At 40.6% G+C, this 18209-nt stretch overlaps 1 protein-coding gene across 1 annotated transcript; it reads left to right on the top strand.

Annotated features, from left to right (window-relative positions):
- The first annotated feature begins 725 nt into the window (after nucleotides 1-725).
- On the top strand, nucleotides 726-17417 carry LOC117296667 (organic cation transporter protein-like). The gene is made up of 10 exons (XM_033779696.1): nucleotides 726-1254; nucleotides 3444-3547; nucleotides 5116-5270; nucleotides 7156-7324; nucleotides 7630-7771; nucleotides 10158-10249; nucleotides 10412-10617; nucleotides 13190-13298; nucleotides 15857-16066; nucleotides 17120-17417. Exons 1-10 carry the CDS (start codon nucleotides 793-795, stop codon nucleotides 17253-17255), a joined length of 1785 nt encoding a protein of 594 aa, XP_033635587.1. The 5' UTR covers nucleotides 726-792; the 3' UTR covers nucleotides 17256-17417.
- The last annotated feature ends 792 nt before the right edge of the window (nucleotides 17418-18209 follow it).

Genomic DNA, 18209 nt, shown 5'->3' with positions numbered 1-18209 from the left:
AACACACACCGCAGGCATAGAGAATCACATTGGATTCAACTATTGAACTTTTACAAGTTGTTTGATAATGGCTGTATTGCAATTTAATTAGGGCAGTTGTGTTTTTAGTTCGCAGTCTGACCATCACACAGGGTGGCGCTTAGAAAAAAAAAGAGAGAGAAAACAAAAAAAAACAATTAAAAACAGTTCATAATAATAGTAATTACCGTTTTAATTCACTGACCGATCCATTCATTTGCATAATTTTTTTTATTATAGTTTTGCAATTACAAATATAGTTCATTTATTTTTCCATGTTTTCCGTTGGTTCTACTACAAAGCCAAAGCTCAAATGGTTGAAGGAACAGTTATAATTATGTATGTCCCTTCCAGCACGAGAGTGATGCTGTTACATAAAAGTTAAAACAACTGAGGGTAATAAAGCGATCTCTCTTCGCTATCTTCAATTGGTACGGCACGTTCGTAGCCAAGATCCTCTGCCAAGTAGCCCCAGTCTGGATTAAAACAGTCGTCATTTTGGCGAGTTGCTGTCAGAACACACCCCTTTACAGTCATGTTAAGATAACTTAGAAATACATTAGTACTTATCTAATAGAAATTTCAAATTATCAAATTGGAACGGGTAGACTCTTTAAAACACGTTATCTCGGGCCAATGTCCACATAATTAGCATAGCACCAAATGTTTAGGAGGAAATTTGGGTATCACGGAATAGATTCAGTTGTTAGAAACTTTGATTTGTGTTAGCATTATCCGCCATTGATGTGTAAAGTATAACAGTAGGCATTCATCATGTCGAAGGAGCAGACGGACACCAATGCTCAAAAGTCATCAGCCCTCAAGTTTGATGACATACTGTTCACTGTTGGCGAGTTTGGAAAATGGCAGAAAATTTTGTGTTTTTTGGTTTCGCTGATCGGCATCATGACAGCCATGAATACTCTCGGACAAGTCTTTATGGCCGCAGATACTGACCACTGGTGTCGGGTGGCCCACTGGGATAAGGCCAATTGCACGACCGGTCAGTTCGATGACTGGGAGTGTCTTAAAGCAAAGAGGAACGCGTCTATCCCGCTCATTGTGACCAACAAGGAGACGGGGGAGAAAGACTACGATAGGTGTCACATGTACGATGTACGGAAGCTAGAATTCAAACCTGGAATGAATGCAACTGACTATACCAACAAAATTATAGACTGCTCCAATGGTTGGGTGTTTGACACTACGCAGTATAAGACTACTATCATAAGCGAGGTGAGTCATTTGATTTATCAACAAAATATACCTTTGTTTAAATTGTTGACAACAATTTGATGTAAGTATTGATCATACAAATTTAGTTATTCTGACAGTTCTTCTGACAGACCCACTGCTGTCCAGACCGGACTCCTAAGGATCATGAGGGCAATAATAAGGTCTGCTTGATAGCTCAATATGGGGGACCTATGGCATAATGATGAGGCCTGATTGATAACTCGATAAGGACCCAGGGCGCAATGATGAGGTCAGATTGATGACTCAAAAGGACCCAGGGAATAATGATGAGGTCTGTCTGATGACTCAATAAGGACCAATGGCGCAATGATGAGGTCTGATTGATGACTCAATAAGGACCCAGGGCACAATGATGAGGTCTGATTGATGACTCAAAAGGACCCAGGGAACAATGATGAGGTCTGATTGATGACTCAATAAGGACCAAGGGCGCAATGATGAGGTCTGATTGATGACTCAATAAGGACCCAGGGCACAATGATGAGGTCTGATTGATGACTCAAAAGGACCCAGATGAGGTCTGATTGATGACTCAATAAGGACCAAGGGCGCAATGATGAGGTCTGATTGATGGCTCAAAAAGGACCCAGGGCACAATGATGATGCCTGATTGATGACCCAATAAGGACCCAGGGCACAATGATGATGCCTGATTGATGACTCAATAAGGACCCAGGGTGCACTGATGAGGCCTGATTGATGACCCAATAAGGACCCAGGAAGCACTGATGAGGTGGTCTGATTGATGACTCAATAAGGACCCAGGGCGCAATGAAGAGGTCTGATTGATGACTCAATAAGGACCCAGGATGCACTGATGAGGCCTAATTAAGGACCCAGGGCGCGATGATGATGCCTGATTGATGACCCAATAAGGACCCAGGGCACAATGATGATGCCTGATTGATGACTCAATAAGGACCCAGGGCGCAATGATGATGCCTGATTGATGACTCAATAGGGCCGGACCCAGGGCACAATGATGAGGTCTGATTGATGACTCAATAAGGACCCAGGGTGCATTGATGAGGCCTGATTGATGACCCAATAAGGACCCAGGAAGCACTGATGAGGTGGTCTGATTGATGACTAAATAAGGACCCAGGGCGCAATGATGAGGTCTGATTGATGACTCAATAAGGACCCAGGATGCACTGATGAGGCCTCATTAAGGACCCAAGGTGCATTGCATAGGACTGATTGATGGCTCAATAAGGACACAGGGTGCACTGATGAGGCCTGATTGATGATTCAATAAGGACCCAGGATGCACTGATGAGGCCTGATTGATGACTCAATAAGGACCCAGGGTGCATTGATGAGGTCTGATTGATGACCCAATAATAAGGACCCAGGAAGCACGGATGAGGCCTGACTGATGACCCAATAAGGACCCAGGAAGCACTGCTGAGGCCTGACTGATGACTCAATAAGGACCCAGTGTGCACTGATGAGGCCTGATTGATCACTCATTAAGGACCCAGTGTGCATTGATTATGACTGATTGATGACTCAAAAGGACCCATGGGGCACTGATGAGGCCTGATTGATGACTCAATGGGTGCGTTTGTTTAGCTTCCCTGTGTCTACCCCGCGGTGCTCACTCGGGTAAGCCCCTGACAAGAGCTAAACGAACGACCACTCACCGCTCTCGTAGTGACGTCGTTTACCTGGGGCAAGCCCCCAAGTGCAGTGACCCACTCCACCAGCAGAGCGGGGGGGGGGGGGGGGGCTAACCTGGGTGAGCCCCTGGAATGACCTCAAAAGCTATTCGAACGCACCGGGGCAGACCGGGGATGACCCAGGGAAGCTGAACGAACGCACCCAATAAGAACCTAGGGTGCAATGATGAGGCCACTATAGACCAACCTCGTTCTCAGGGGTGATCGATCTCACCGCGCCATTTTTCCCAGCATGCCTTGTATCGATACGGCGCGCTGCCCATGGTAACGAGGCTGACTATAGACCGTATTGAATAACCCCTTTTTGCAATGAAAAGTCGCCATCTTGTAGGTCAGATATTTAAGCCGTGTGACGTCACATTCAATACGGTATATAACACTACAGTCTCTCCTGTCCTTAACATTAATGGGACCATAAGCATAACCAAAGCATATTTCAACCAATGAATTGTTTTAAAAGCATTTTCACAATTTTTTTATCGATAGTTCGAGCTTGTATGTGACGCTCAGACTGCATCCAGCTTCCTGCAATCCGTCTACTTCGCTGGTCTTCTCTTCGGCTCTTTTTTCTTTGGCTCAGTTGCGGATTGGTAAGTCAGCGAGCAGAAACGGTCAAAGTTCAAACACAGTAACATTAGTATCTATGGGTGCGTTCGTTAAGCTTCACTGGGTCGACCCTGGTCTGCCCCGGTACGTTCGAACAGCTTTGGCGGGGCTCACCCGGGTCAGCCCCAGTGCCCTGCTTGTGGAGTGGGTCACTTGGGGTTCCCTGAGGTGCATGCCAGTAGGGACTTTTCGTTTTCAACGACGGATGGTTCTGCGACGGTGAAGATGACATTTGGCGTCATGTGCGCATGCGTCGGCTTTGAGGACGGTCGTCCCTCAATTTCTACGACAGTACTTGGGATGAATCTTCGTTGTGCTGAAAACGACAACGTTTAGCTGAACAACCGTCGCAGAACCATCCGTCGCCGAAAACGAAAAGTCCCTATTACCACGAGAGGGCGAGTGTGATCGTTCGATTAGCTCTTGTCAGGGGCTCACCCGAGTGAGCACCGCGTGGTCGACCCAGGGGAGCTAAACGAACGCACCCTATATAAAAGATAATGGGTTTTTTTCAAGTAAAAAAAAGGCAACAATTCAATAAAAAAAGAAAAAAGAAATTAACACTTAAAAACAATATTTTAGTGAGGCCCTTTTACTTAATCAGAAAATAATAAACATGCACACTCTGGTCGATGTGAGAAATATATGTTGAGTTGAGTGGTCAGTTTCGAAGTACCAGTTGTTTGTTAATCTATATTGTAACTAGCAAAACTTCCCTAGTAAATTGGTCATTTAAAAAACTCTTAACCAATACGTGGTAAAATATACTTGTTTTTTACCTTAAGTTCAACAGATGGTATCTTGTTCTCCATTGCCCAACATTGAGATTGGTTGTTAACCTTTGTTTTGGGGATAAGCTCGACCAATATTGGGTGGATTTTGAACCCGTTTGTTAACACATTGTACATTTAGACCAATTAATGGTCTCCTGATCTACCCCATTGGTTTAAACGTGTTCAACCAACACTGAAGCTTGTTAAACCCCTTTTAGAGCAAGCTTAACCTATTATTGGTTTAGTCCATATAAAAGTAAACCGAAAAACAGAATCCAAATGATTAACTCTACCCATGCCTTGAATTCTCGGACCTACATGGGTAACAGCTATATTTGAAACAAGCAGTGGTTATTTTATATGACCATAAACTGGTGGTTGATATAGGCTACATACCACTAATGTGGGTGGCCCTATCTGTGTAAAACTGGGCAGTTTGGACAGTCAATATCTGAGCCTACACTGATTAAAAAAAAAAAAAAACGATAATTAAAGAGCAACGATAATTTGAACAACAGATGAGCACAAATATTTTGACAAAGAAATGAACACAAATATATTGACCAACAAGCGAGAAAAAAAAATAATTTGACCCACAAAAGAGCACCATTATTTTGACCAACAAAAGAGTAAATCTATTCCAATAACATGTGCATAAAATAAATAACTGACTAAACGACGATTAATGACTGGTGCAAAATTAATCGATTTTCAGAATCCGATAAATAGTTCTGAATATTGAATATTGCTTTTGTTTTGTTTTTGTTTCTCCATAACAGGCTTGGACGTAAACCTACCGTCTTCATATCAACTATTTTGTTCATGTTAGCGTCTATTGGCAACACGTTTTCACCCAATTTCTTTGCTTACATGCTGCTGAGATTCTTTGTAGCTGCTGGCGGGATTGGATCGTATCTTGTGGCATACGTCCTAGGTACGTTCACTATTATAACGCGCTGGATTTAGGAAAGCAAATACCCACAATACTACCGTCCCTTGTTCGTTTCCCTCAACGCAAGAGTTAAGGCCCTGTCACACCATGGCGTATCGGCTAAACGTAAGCCAACGTATGCGAAATATTGAAAATACGTTGGTGTACGCTGATATAAGTTTGGGGTAAGTTGGGGATATGTCGTTTACGTTAAGAGCACGCTGTGATACGCTGTTAAAATTTTGAACACGTCGAGCCTGCGAATTATTTTGAGCATGTTCAAAATTTCTCGGCGAACTGAACGTGTGCTTCATACGTTCTGCATAAGTTCCCCGTAAGTTCATGGTACGTTAGACATACGTTGACATACGTTGACATACGCTGGCATACGTTAGAGGAACGTTACTCGTAGGTTGGTATACGTTGATATACGTCGGTGACTATTTCTACTGTAAGGTATTACCACTTTAAAAATCCACGAACAATATTTCGTTTATATCTCACTGCTTTGGCTTTAGGCATACGTTACGTTACTCATATGCTTGCATATGCTGTGATACGCTGTCATAACTTTGTTATTAGTTAGTAAAACGCTATCAATACGCTATGTATACAGCCTTTCCAACACCGATGTCGACTTTTTCGATGCAATTCGTTTGGAAGTTGGACGGTCTTGGACTTTGACAATTTTCGAACTATTTTGTGCATACGTTGGCATACGTTCAGGCGATACGCCATGGTGTGACAGGGCCTTTATAATTTGTATCAGTCAATCCGATATTTATGGTTTATACTCTGCAGCACATGTCATGGTTACGTTAAACATTAGCCTATAAAATTAACCCCCTTGCAACCCAAAAATGAACAGAAAAACAGAAAAAGGAAGTTGACAGGTCAGTGCCTTGGCAAGTGCAAAAGTGTAAACAGAAACCAGTTTGTCGGCTGTCGGCACTGAAGATCAGTTCTTTTTCTTTGCTAATCTTCATAAAGCTGTTAAGCTGAAAAATATGCAATTTGTTTTTAAACGGTGTTACACAATTACAGTATTGCAAGGAGCATGTTCATATATTTAACCATGTATTAATGAATTCATTTATTAATTGGTAAAGATAATTTGTCTATGAGCGCCAGAATGTTTTTGTACCATATATTTGGCGGCTGCCACTTAAAGTCACCTGGAAATATAATTTTTATTTTTGCAAACATAAGAGTATAATGTTTAGTAACAACAACATATTTTTTTAAAGTAATTGTTTGTCACGATTTATACGTTTAAAAAACAGTTAAAGTTGTTTGGGGGTTGACTCCGCCTACCCCTTTTGTGACGTCAATCGAGGCAGACTTTGCCTTGATACGTAGAGTAAACACACGTGCAAATATACATGCAAGTCCAAGTCATGAGTTTGTACGTTTTTTGTTACATTCCACTCATCAAAACACAAATTTTGCCAAAATACCACTTCAAGGTGACTTTAAAGGAACATTACAGAATGTTCTGTTTTCTAACGAAACAGTTGCTAGCAGTGTAAACACTTTGTAGTCCACCATATACACAAACTGACAAACGATTTTTTTTCTTAGAATTCTGTAATGTTCCATGAATATCCGCAATATAATTGTCTGTACCACAATGGAGGAAGGAAACTCACTTTCTTTATTTAGCGGATTTTAAGTGCGTGCTCTCTTTGTAATACATTGACTTGCTTCACTTTGATCCTGCTTCATGCTCTAGATAATAAGTGGTGGCCGCCAGATAAATGGTACGAAAAAAATATTCGCGCTCATGTACAAAATATTTCACCTGGCCCTTGGTCGGCTTCCGTCTCTTTTCTTCATAACAATTTGTGATACATGTATAAATTATGCTTGACACCCTTTCCACCCACAGCATGTGAATTCATTGGTCCGAACAAACGTGTCTTGGTCGGTATCTCTGTTCAGATATTTCCCTCCATTGGTTTGTCAATCCTTCCGTTGATTGCCTACTTTGTTCCGACTTGGAGACCTTTGCAGCTTCTGATAGCTGTTCCAACAATTCTGTATCTGCTTCTATACTTGTGAGTATAACCCAGGCCTTGTACTACCCTCTAAGAGGCTCGAGGACAGTCAGTGATCATTATAACCACCAAGAAAGCAACATTGTACCACTTATATTGTACCTGTCACGTTTTCTAAACTTCAACCGAAACAGCATTAACAACACACTATATTTGTATTTGAATACATCCGTGAAAGATCGTCTGGTGGCAGCCTTCATTAAGAAAGAGCTTAATCACTTTCTGTTGACTAATTAAAAATACCCACCTATACCTCCGTGCTGTCCCTGCATTGATTCATCGTTCTTTAAATCTTTCTCAAATAGTTACTTCCCGGAATCAGCTCGTTGGCAGATATCTAAAGGACGGTATCGACAAGCTGAAACTACGCTCAGAAAACTGGCAAAATCGAATAAAAGGGATTTTCCAGAAGATGTGTTTACCAATGCAAATATCAGAGCTGCACAGGTAAGAATGAACCAATGAAACTGCATGTTACAACCAACCAACAAAACTGGAAGAAAGAACTAACAAACATTAAAACCGTAGGTAATAATAACTAACCACCAAATCTGTAGGAAATGACAAACTACAAAACTGCAGGTTAGAACCAACAACACAAATTCCATGTGAGAACCAACCAGTATAACTGCAGTTATAAGAACTAACCCTCATAACTGCATGTAAAGGAACAAACCCACTTATTAAACTGCATGCAAGAAAAAACCAACAAAAGGGAACTCCCATGGGGTCTCCTATTTCCTCAGGTTAGCGAACATTTTCGTGGAAGATTTTGAACAGAAAGCCCTGGGTATACCGCTCGACTCAAACCCAAGCTTTGGCTCCGATATGTGGATGACACGTTCATCATTTGGTCACATGGATTGGAAAACCTTGATGACTTCCTTAGTCATATTAACCGCCAGCATCCGAACATTCAGTTCACCATGGAAACTGAGACATCCGATTCATTACCTTTCCTTGATGTACTCATTTCCAAGAGGACTGATCGTTCTCTAGCACACTCCGTGTACAGAAAACCCACCCATACAGACCGCTACCTCAACGCTCGGTCATTCCATCTTCCTTCTGTGAAAGCCTCAGTGAACCGAACCCTACTTCAAAGGGCACACATTATTTGTGACAAGGAACATTTACCTACTGAACTGGAGCACCTTAACACAGTGCTAAAAGAGAATGGGTAAAGACCAAACAAACGAGAGTCCCTTTCAAAACACAACTCTCAGTCTGCACAATCATGCCCATTGCGGTCCTTCCATACCTCACACAAAATTCAACGGATCCTCCTTGAGGCAGAAATCAAGGTCTACTACCGAACTCGCAACAAGTTGGAAACGAATCTACACACTCATAAAGACAAGCATGACTCTAGCAGTCAGGCAGGGGTCTATCGAATTCCTTGTACTTGTGGTAAAGTGTACATTGGCAAGACCGGTAGAGACCTAACTACCAGGCTAAAAGAACATAAAGCACACGGCCGCAGAGGGGAATATGACAAATCAACCATTGTCAAACACTCCACCGATTTAGACCATGTCATAGATTGGGATCAGGCTCGAATCATAGCACTTGAGAGACAAGGCGCAATAGTTAAAATCAGGGCCCAATTTCATAGAGCTGCTTAACGGTCGATTTTGTGCTTAACGGGTGCACCTAGCAAGTTTTTCATTTCATAGCCTTGCTTAAGCAAGGTTTTTTGCTTAAAACGGCGAGGCAAGCAAGCAAAAAGGGTCCTTAAAGCCCCTTTGCTTAAGCACCCTGTTTAAGCGCCGGGCCCAGTTTCAAAGAGCTGCATCCCGTAACGGTCGATTTTGTGCTTAACGGGCGCAACTAGCAAATTTTTCATTTCATACCCTTGCTTAAGCAAGGTTTTTTGCTTACATAGGTAAGCAAACAAAAAGGGTCCTTAAAGCCTCTATTTTGCTTAAGCACCCTATTCACACAGCGCATAGTACAACACTCATTGCAAACGATGTTATTGTGCCGGCACAGCGGTGATTGTACGTGCGTTTGTATGGTAGGTGTAGCGAATAAACGAGTGTCTAAAATCTTCAGAATCATGCTGTACAATGTATTATCTTCTTGTTTACTTTCAAGTAAGCGTGTAAACCTTTCGAGGGGTACTTTGAACCATTACAAATAATACATATCAGACACAGAAGGTGATGAATTTTTTTTATCGCCACTCGAGTGCACTCCGCATTTATTTCGCCCGCCATTTTGTCATTTTCGCCATTTTTTCTTCTTTTTCGCTTAAGCAAACGATCTAAAATGTTGCGCGCGCAGTTTGTTTACGTGCTTAAGCTAGCAACCGCTGGTGAAATAGGTTTACGGTTGAGCAATTTTTGTTGCTACGTTAAGCCAACATATTTGCTTACCGTTAAGCAGCCCTAGGCCATGCACACAGTGCAAAATACACTGCCTTCTTCTGTTTTGCTTAAGCAAACGATCTAAAATCTCCGCGCGGAGATTGTTTACGTGCTTAAGCTCGTGTACGTTTAGCATGGAATCCGAATGGTTTTAAGCAATTATTTTTGCTACGTTAAGCGAAAAAATTTGCTTACCGTTAAGCAGCTCTATGAAATTGGGCACAGGACAGTTCTTTTCAGAACTGATAAGTCTCCCAAACCTCCGATTATCTACTCCGCGGCAGTAGAATAAAGCAAGACAGTTCCCTAAGAACAATTTAGATACACACATAGTGTTACCGCAAACCAAATATACTTTGATACCTCACCATGCAATGCCTCAAATCCTATATGCCTTTACTTATTGTGTATTTTGCTTCCGTCTTAACTTAATCGAAGTGTACAAACTGTCTCATTTTTACCAGGCTGAAACGCACTCGGCAGCCAAGCAAACTGCATTTGGTCTGTTTGCTTCTCCAAACATGTGCATTAAGACGTTGAATATGATGTTTAACTGGTAAGTATAGCTTCTAGTAAGATCAGAAGATGCCAACAAATGCGTATAAAACCTTGTGTGTTTCACAAAGAAATCTTTCTTTCACTTGTGATTTTGAACAGACATCGTTTACAAACGTTTCTCGTCAGTTTGACCCTGTATACATTCGCTCCTATACAACAGGGCAGTGAACAGCATGGTGTACTATGGATTGGGTTTGAGCACCTCAGATCTCGGGGTTGATGACTACGTGGCAGCAGCAATCTCAGGTTTAGTGGAATTCCCGTCTCTCATCTTCTGCCTCTTCGCCTTGCAGTACGGCCGTAGATATAACCTGAGCGGCAGTATGTTGATTGGAGGCATTGCTTGCGTCATTACTGCTTTCCTAGGTAAAAAAATACTATTTCGAAACCAAAATAACAATTACAATTAGAATGTTTTATTGTCTGCATCATAAATAAACAGAAATTTAGTTTCCATTGGCACATAAGAAGAAAACAATTATTAGTTTTCATTTTTTTTCATTTCATTTCATTTTATTGGAATCACATTTCGTGGCCCACAGGCCAAATTGCACATGATTTACAATAATTAAAAAGTAAAAACATTATTATTATTGATATAATTAATATTATAAATATAAAAAGATATTAAAAAACACATATTATTATTATTGATATAATTATTATTACAAGAACAGGACTGGTTGAATACAAACAATGATGAACTGCAATAATACAAAAAAGCACAAAAAATACGTAAAACAAATAGAAGGCAGGATAAAAACACGCTATCAAAAACACACGGAAATAGGACTGGCTGAGGAAAACAATCAATAAGACTAACAACAATTCAAAATGCAACCAGAGAAAGAGAAAAAACATAATCATTGGGTGTTAATCAAATTAATGAAATCAGCAATTGGGCTATTTTGAAAACGATTGGTTTTGACACGGAGCTGGGATATGTTGGTGGCACTTCGGAGGCATCTGCCATGACTTTCCAACCTGGATGGAGGAAGGAGACCACTGGTTCGGTCTGATTTAGGCAAACCCTCCGCAAATCCACGGCAGTGGTCCACCCTTCGGTTAGATAAAGAGACAAGATTACACAATTCTAAGGCATCAGTATAAGACAGATATGAATGACCTAAGATGGGTCTACCATGGAGGAAGGAAAAGAAGGAGCTCGAACGACCCGCAAAACCGCAGAGTAACAAAAGAATACTCTGACAATGCCCCTGTCTGGCCAGTGGAAAAAGATAGGAGACCTCCAGCTGGACGGCCGATTAACAAGCAGGATTTGATCTCTTTGTACAGAACGTGTGGTATCGCCAGTCTGCGCTCTTGCCTGCTTGTAAAGTTGAATCATTGGAGACAAGAATTGTGAATATACATGTTTTCATTTACCGTTTGTAGTGTTTCACGGAAACATCATGGCACATTTTTACATTTTTTGTGACTTTCCGGTCACAAGCGGTGGTTCAAAATTTGGGTTTTACCACACGAGGGTGGTAGGTATTCAATTGTGTTTTTCGATTTGGTGGGCACAAGTGTACACAATTTTTATCAGGTCTCAAAAAAGTTGTTTTTCTGTATTATATCCATACGACATACGACACCATAGTTGAGTGAAGAACCAAGTGCACACGCGCAAACTCACATTATGCCAGGTCGCCCATTGTCTGTATAAAGGTATGTGGGTGATTACAAGGTGTTGTTAAACGACCGCGGTACCGCAGGTTCGACTTTTGAAGTCCCTTCGTTCGAGCTCCTTCTCTTCCTTCCTCCATGGTTCTACAGGCTCTTTTTTGAATTTGTTCAATGTCGTCACTTTGTTTTTTTGTCAAACCAGAATGCCAAACTACATCAGCGTATTCAAGTGTAGATCGCACATACCCTTCATAAACTATTTTGAATTCGTTGCAGTCAAAACCAAAACGTTTCAATGTTCTAAGCATAAACAAACGTCTGTTCGCTTTGTTGCGTATCATGTCATTAACTTGGGCATCCCATTTAAGATTGCTTTGAAGTACAATGCCAAGAACTTTAGCCTCCTCAGTGTCTGAATAGATTCAGAACCGATTTTAAGATAAGTTTTTGGGGGAGGAGCTTTACTGAAACTTACTTGGAGGGCCCGACACTTGCTGGGATTATGCCTGAGTAATTTTTCATCAGACCATTTTTGAAAGCAATACAGGTCATTCTGAAGATGGCCAGGTCAGAAATATTACGATTCTCAGCAAATGTCAGGTCATCAACGTATTTCCAGTACTGAGATTTTGAGCCCTGAACAGCATCGTTAATTACAATCTGAAACCCAACTGGACCCAATGTTGTACCTTGAGGCACACCACCCTTTAAAAACACATAGTCAGAAAGAATATTGTTGTACTTAACACATTGTTGTCTGAGATGGAGAAAGTCGCAAATCCAGGGAACGATGGATCCACGAACTCCAAGGCCAATGATCTTTTCAATAAGGAGGGTATGGTCGATAAGGTCAAAAGCCTTGGAGAAATCGGTAAGAACCACCGTTCCCAGGTTACCACTTTCCTCAGCTCCCTGAAAGAGATAATGCATTAAATGGGTTAGGTAGTGTGAGGTGGAAACACCTTTAACATTGCCAAACTGTCTATGGTCAATCTTATCCTGTATATCATCAAGTAACCATCCTGTGACAAAATCTTCAACGACAAGGACAGCGACAACGACACCAACACAACAACGCTGAGGACGACCACGATGACCACGAAGACAATGGTGATGAGGAAAAAAACCTCGACCACGAACATGACCATAACCACTATGACAACGATTACCACGACGACAAAGACAACAACCACGTAGACAACTACGACCGTGACGGTTGAGAGTCGTGTAACTTTTTTGTATTTTGTTCATTAACAGCTGTTTGTTGCTTCTAACTGTATTGGATTTATTTACTTTGATTAAAATGCAGAAATGGGCATTGTGAGGACAGTTATTGCCATGATTGGGAAGTTTTGCATTACAGCATCGTTTGCGACTATCTACGTCGTGTCAGGAGAGATATTCCCTACACCTGTAAGGTATGTAAAGCTGGAAAGTGAAGTTAGATGGAATATTGGAAGATGATCGAGCCCCTAAAGGTACAGGTAAAAGAATCACGTATCAACAGGTAAAGCAGTTACAAACATTGGCGTTTCGTTCTTTTGAAACAGTGTTCCAAGAAACAATTATTTCTATACCCCGAATTCTACCTCACATCCTGACGTCACCCCCAGATTCCACGTTTGATAGCGATTACCAGCCAGCAGCCGTCATTGTGCGATGCAACCAGCTGCGGAGGGGGTGTATCTGTCCTGCTCCGTCGTTTATACACCTGTCATACATAGACACCGCTTCTGCTACGATGGAAAAGTGGCCGAGAGCGTGGTCAATCGCGGGCCTATCATGGGCCAGACGTGGGAGGATCTCCATGGGCGTGGTTTTGTCGGGGTGGGATCTCCTATGTCGGGAAGCCGCATTGTCTCCCCACGTTTATTTTGAACATGTTTAAAATAATCGTATAGCCGGGTCGTAGCCTACAATAAGCGGGGCAAAATCACGTAGTGTGAACGCCATTCGTAAAAGCAGCGTTGTGGTGACATCGTGGTAAGATATATCTCTGTGATCAATAAAAACGCAGCACTGTCGGCAACCACTTCGAAGTAGAAACCCGCTGGTCGGCCATTGGTCCAGGTGTAATCGTCGGTAATCGTAGTTGATTAATAGACGCCGCTTCTACTACGATGGCTTTCGGTTACCATTTGTGTGGGTTAGCCAACAACCTCGATCCCCCGGTTGACTGATCTCTTAAAAATGAACATGCCAGGGACGTCAGAAAACGGATAAGTTTTCACCGAGTTTCTATATACGCCTTTTAACCTCGGCTCGGGCCTTTATCACACGGCCACGACACTGCCGGCTTTAACTCGTCACTGCCCTTTTATTCCCATAATATAAAATCTGACAGTTGCAACGGCTGGAAACACGTATACGCTGGCCTTTTACCGCTTTGGGTTTTTAAAATCATTTTTCGCTAAATTCGTGACATTATGATGATTTATTTTACAGCAACCATCTATAAAAACATTATTTATGATTATACACCCCTAAATTGCGTAAACGGTGAGCCGGTGTGTCCCTTTAAGAAACGTATTGTAATAAAACAAGGTTCTTAATTTTGTGTGTAGTTATAATTAACCATCGGGGATAAAGAATATTAATTTTGGTTTTTACCCATACACCGATGTGTGTTAGCACTGTATACTCAGTACTTTCCCGAGTCCTGTTAAAAAATAAATAAAAAAAATATCACAGGCATGTTACCCGAGTAACATGCCTGTGATATTTTTTCACAGGACTCGGGAAAGTACTGAGTATACAGTGCTAACACACATCGGTGTATGGGTAAAAACCAAAATTAATATAATTAACCACAAATAAATCTGAACACAAATTGATCCAATAAAGTTGTCTGAATCATGTTGATGAAACTGTGTTACATATGTTATTAACATAATTATTATGTTTTTCAACTCTTTAGTGGTTCTCTAATTCGATAAGTCAAGTTTCCGTTACTCTAGACATCTCACGTGGTCTCTGTAGTGACGTCATGGTGGTAAACAATAGGAGACTTTCCAACGCTAGGTGGCAGCAGACATACCGGGTAAATTTCCATTGTTTACGTAGTTCTGAACATGCGCATAATTCTGAGAACAATGGATTTACCCGGTAAGTCTGCTGCCCTCTATCGTCCCAGAAAGTCTCCCATTAGATCCTAACATTAAACAAGTTTATTGAATTTATTAGGCGAAAATTTATTGGGATGCTACCGACCATCATGACGAAAGAGATTACGTGCCCACCATTAGAAACCAGTGACCCTTAGGTTAACGGAAACTTGACTTGTAAAATATGAGGATTAGATTGCTGGCTGGTTTTAAGCGCTATCTCACGTAAATCTCTCTCGTTTGTCAGGATGGTCGGTAAAGTCCCAAGGCAAACTTCGCCTTATGAATTAGAATCGTTTATTCTAGGATTATTATGCAATGAAAACGAGCTATTATTTTGAGGGAACCAACCGTTTTTATCCAGGATATTTGTTTACCTTTGTTTTGCACCGAATCAATGCGTCCAGATAAAAAAAAAGTAAAACATAAAATAATATTAAACTCATACAGAATATTAATGACAAGTAAACAATATAGCACGTACTGCAATAAGTGTGTACCAAAAGAAAGAATAAAATTATGTCTTGAAAAAGTCAATCGTTTCTTAGACTGCATTATGATTATGAAGAAATGGTACCTTTTTTTATTTGAAAATTGTCTTTGTCCACAATTAAAATAGTTAGTCGATTAAAAGAGGTTGGTAAATTAATTCATTTCTAGAGCCTAGGTCCCAACGCTTAATTCAAAGCAAGGCTGGTTTATGTTTTATGGCCGAATTCTTCTTTTTCTGTTTAAGCATATTTCTTGTTTCTTTGGCATGCACTTATAATTGTTTCATTATGTTAACACACATGATCTTGAGTTTCACGTTTTATAATATTTTGATTATTAATCAATAAATGAATGACTGCCTAAACCCCTTTGTGATACAGGAGTGCCGGGATGGGTTTGTCATCCACTGCTGCCCGTGTTGCGGGTATCCTCTCTCCCTATATTCTACAGTTGAAGACTGTATGGGAACCTCTGCCATTTATCTTGTTTGGTTCTTTGTCCATTCTGGCGGGTCTGCTTGCATTGCTTCTCCCAGAGACTAACCACAAGAAACTCCCTGAGACTCTGGAAGAAGGGGAAGCATTCGGAAAGTAAGTTCAGATGATGTGTTGTAATAGGGTCTTCATTTAATGCCCCACGATGCTCTTTGCAATAATGATCGATGCTTGATCTTTAAAGGATGTGATAGGCGAAGTTCTGCTCAATGTCATGATGCATCTATTTACTATTCAGATCAAATGTATTTAAAACAGACTTTTAAGCTAGAGGGAGGGAACAACTTAATCGATACCCTGTTCATGTTTGTGTTGTTATTGTAATACACGTTTGTGATTTCTCAGCTTGTATTGGGTTGTTTCAGCAAAAGATTTCTCATCGCGTTTTCTCCCAACATTTGTTAAGGCGTTTGTTGCACCACCTTAACCCGTCCGGGTTTGCTCTAAAGCATTTCTCGTAAATGTCGTTAAAGAAAAGACAGGACATTGTAAGTTTGCGACAAGTCGATCTGTTTGTTTTAGTGTAATTACGAGAAACGATCCAATGGCCACAAAGCGAGGGAGATCATAGAACTACCCCATTCCGGGGTAGTTTATGCCTGTAGCCGTAGCTATCCAAATAAACAACACTGGTTTGCTATTTGCAATTTGCTCAACTTTTGAAATCGTTTTAAGTTGAAGGATTGGTACTAATAGGAAGTGCAAATGATCAAGTAGAAAATACTAAGGGAACTGACTGGTTACATTTTAAATAATGTTGCATTGAACAAAGACTAATTTACTAAGAGCGGGATTGGAACCAATGACTTCCTGATCAACACGCCGGCTTTCCAGCGAGCTGCGGGCAGACACAGACCCTATGTGGACGGTCTACCTAATAATCGGCATTACCCTTGTCAAACAAAGATAACCAATTCAACGAGGTGAAGCCGAGGGGTTAGAATCATTCAACCTTTCAATGATTATGCATACTGTCAGAGGTCACACAAAAGTTTAGGATACAACCTCGAAAGAGGTGAGGGGATCATCTAACCACAAATTATACAAGTTTAACGAGAAAGACTTTAGATTGAAATTGAAGTGCTTTTATTAAGATAAGACTTACTTTGTCTTCAATTATTTCAAATAATGTTGTTTTGTTCTGTCCAGACCAAGATGTTTTGGAGGAGGAGACAACGAGGACAACATTGCCATGGTAACCATGACCATGAAGGATGCTGACATGCAGCAGGAATTGGATAACCATGCGTATGAAACGACATTGGAGATAGACAAGAAGATCTAGATGGTATAAGAAGCTCTCCCCTGTTACAATTCAGCTTCGTGTATTTCAGAAAAGGTTACAATGATTGCAAGACAGTTTGTTCGTGTACTCTAAAACGTTTTGTGATAATATTTAAATATAAAGTTGTTGTTGTTATGGTGGTAATCCTGGGGTGGATTTCACAAAGAGTTAGGACTAGTCCTAACTTAGGACTAGTCCTAGGAGATACAAATTGCATGGATAGTCCTAAGTTAGGACGAGTAACTGGTCCTAACTCGAGATAAGACTAGTCCTAACTCTTTGTGAAATCCACCCCAGGACAGAATATTTGTAATCAAAAATAATTCGTGAACTTTATAGGTTCCCTTAATTGTATCATGGTAACTTAATTGTTTTAAATGCATCGTATACCGGAAGCAACCGCAAATATAACTTTGTAATCAGCGAGTTTAAAACATTCTGCAATATAATGAATTTGTATGAGTGCAATTTGAGAATATTTCCTTTTGAAGCGGAATTTTATAAAACATTCCATCTTCCAATAAATGAGAGTAATTGTGTTCGTTATACAAACACGCATTATTTGTTCGATTTATAAACAGGTTTGATTGTTTAAATAATAAGAATGAATTTTGTTGTTACGCAGAATGAGTATATTGTGCGTTATAGAATGTTATACACATAATGAATGTTTATGAGTGCAATGGTGCGAATATGTTCATGAGTTGAAAGATGGAATGTTCTATTCAACGAGGCGGAGCCGAGTTGAATGGAACATTCCAGCTTTCAACGAATGAACATTTTCGCACCATTGCACGAATGAAAAACATTCATTATTTGTTTTATATAACATCCAAGTAGATCTTTGTCATTTTGATTGAAAGATACAACTTTCAAAACAAACAAAGCGTAGGCCTACAATTTTTAATTGTAGAAGCCGAATGCTAGTAATTTTACTAATATGCCTTGCAGTAA

This window comes from Asterias rubens, chromosome 11 (assembly GCF_902459465.1).
Source record: "Asterias rubens chromosome 11, eAstRub1.3, whole genome shotgun sequence".
NCBI lineage: Eukaryota > Metazoa > Echinodermata > Asteroidea > Forcipulatida > Asteriidae > Asterias > Asterias rubens.
This window is presented reverse-complemented; position numbering and strand designations above follow the sequence as displayed.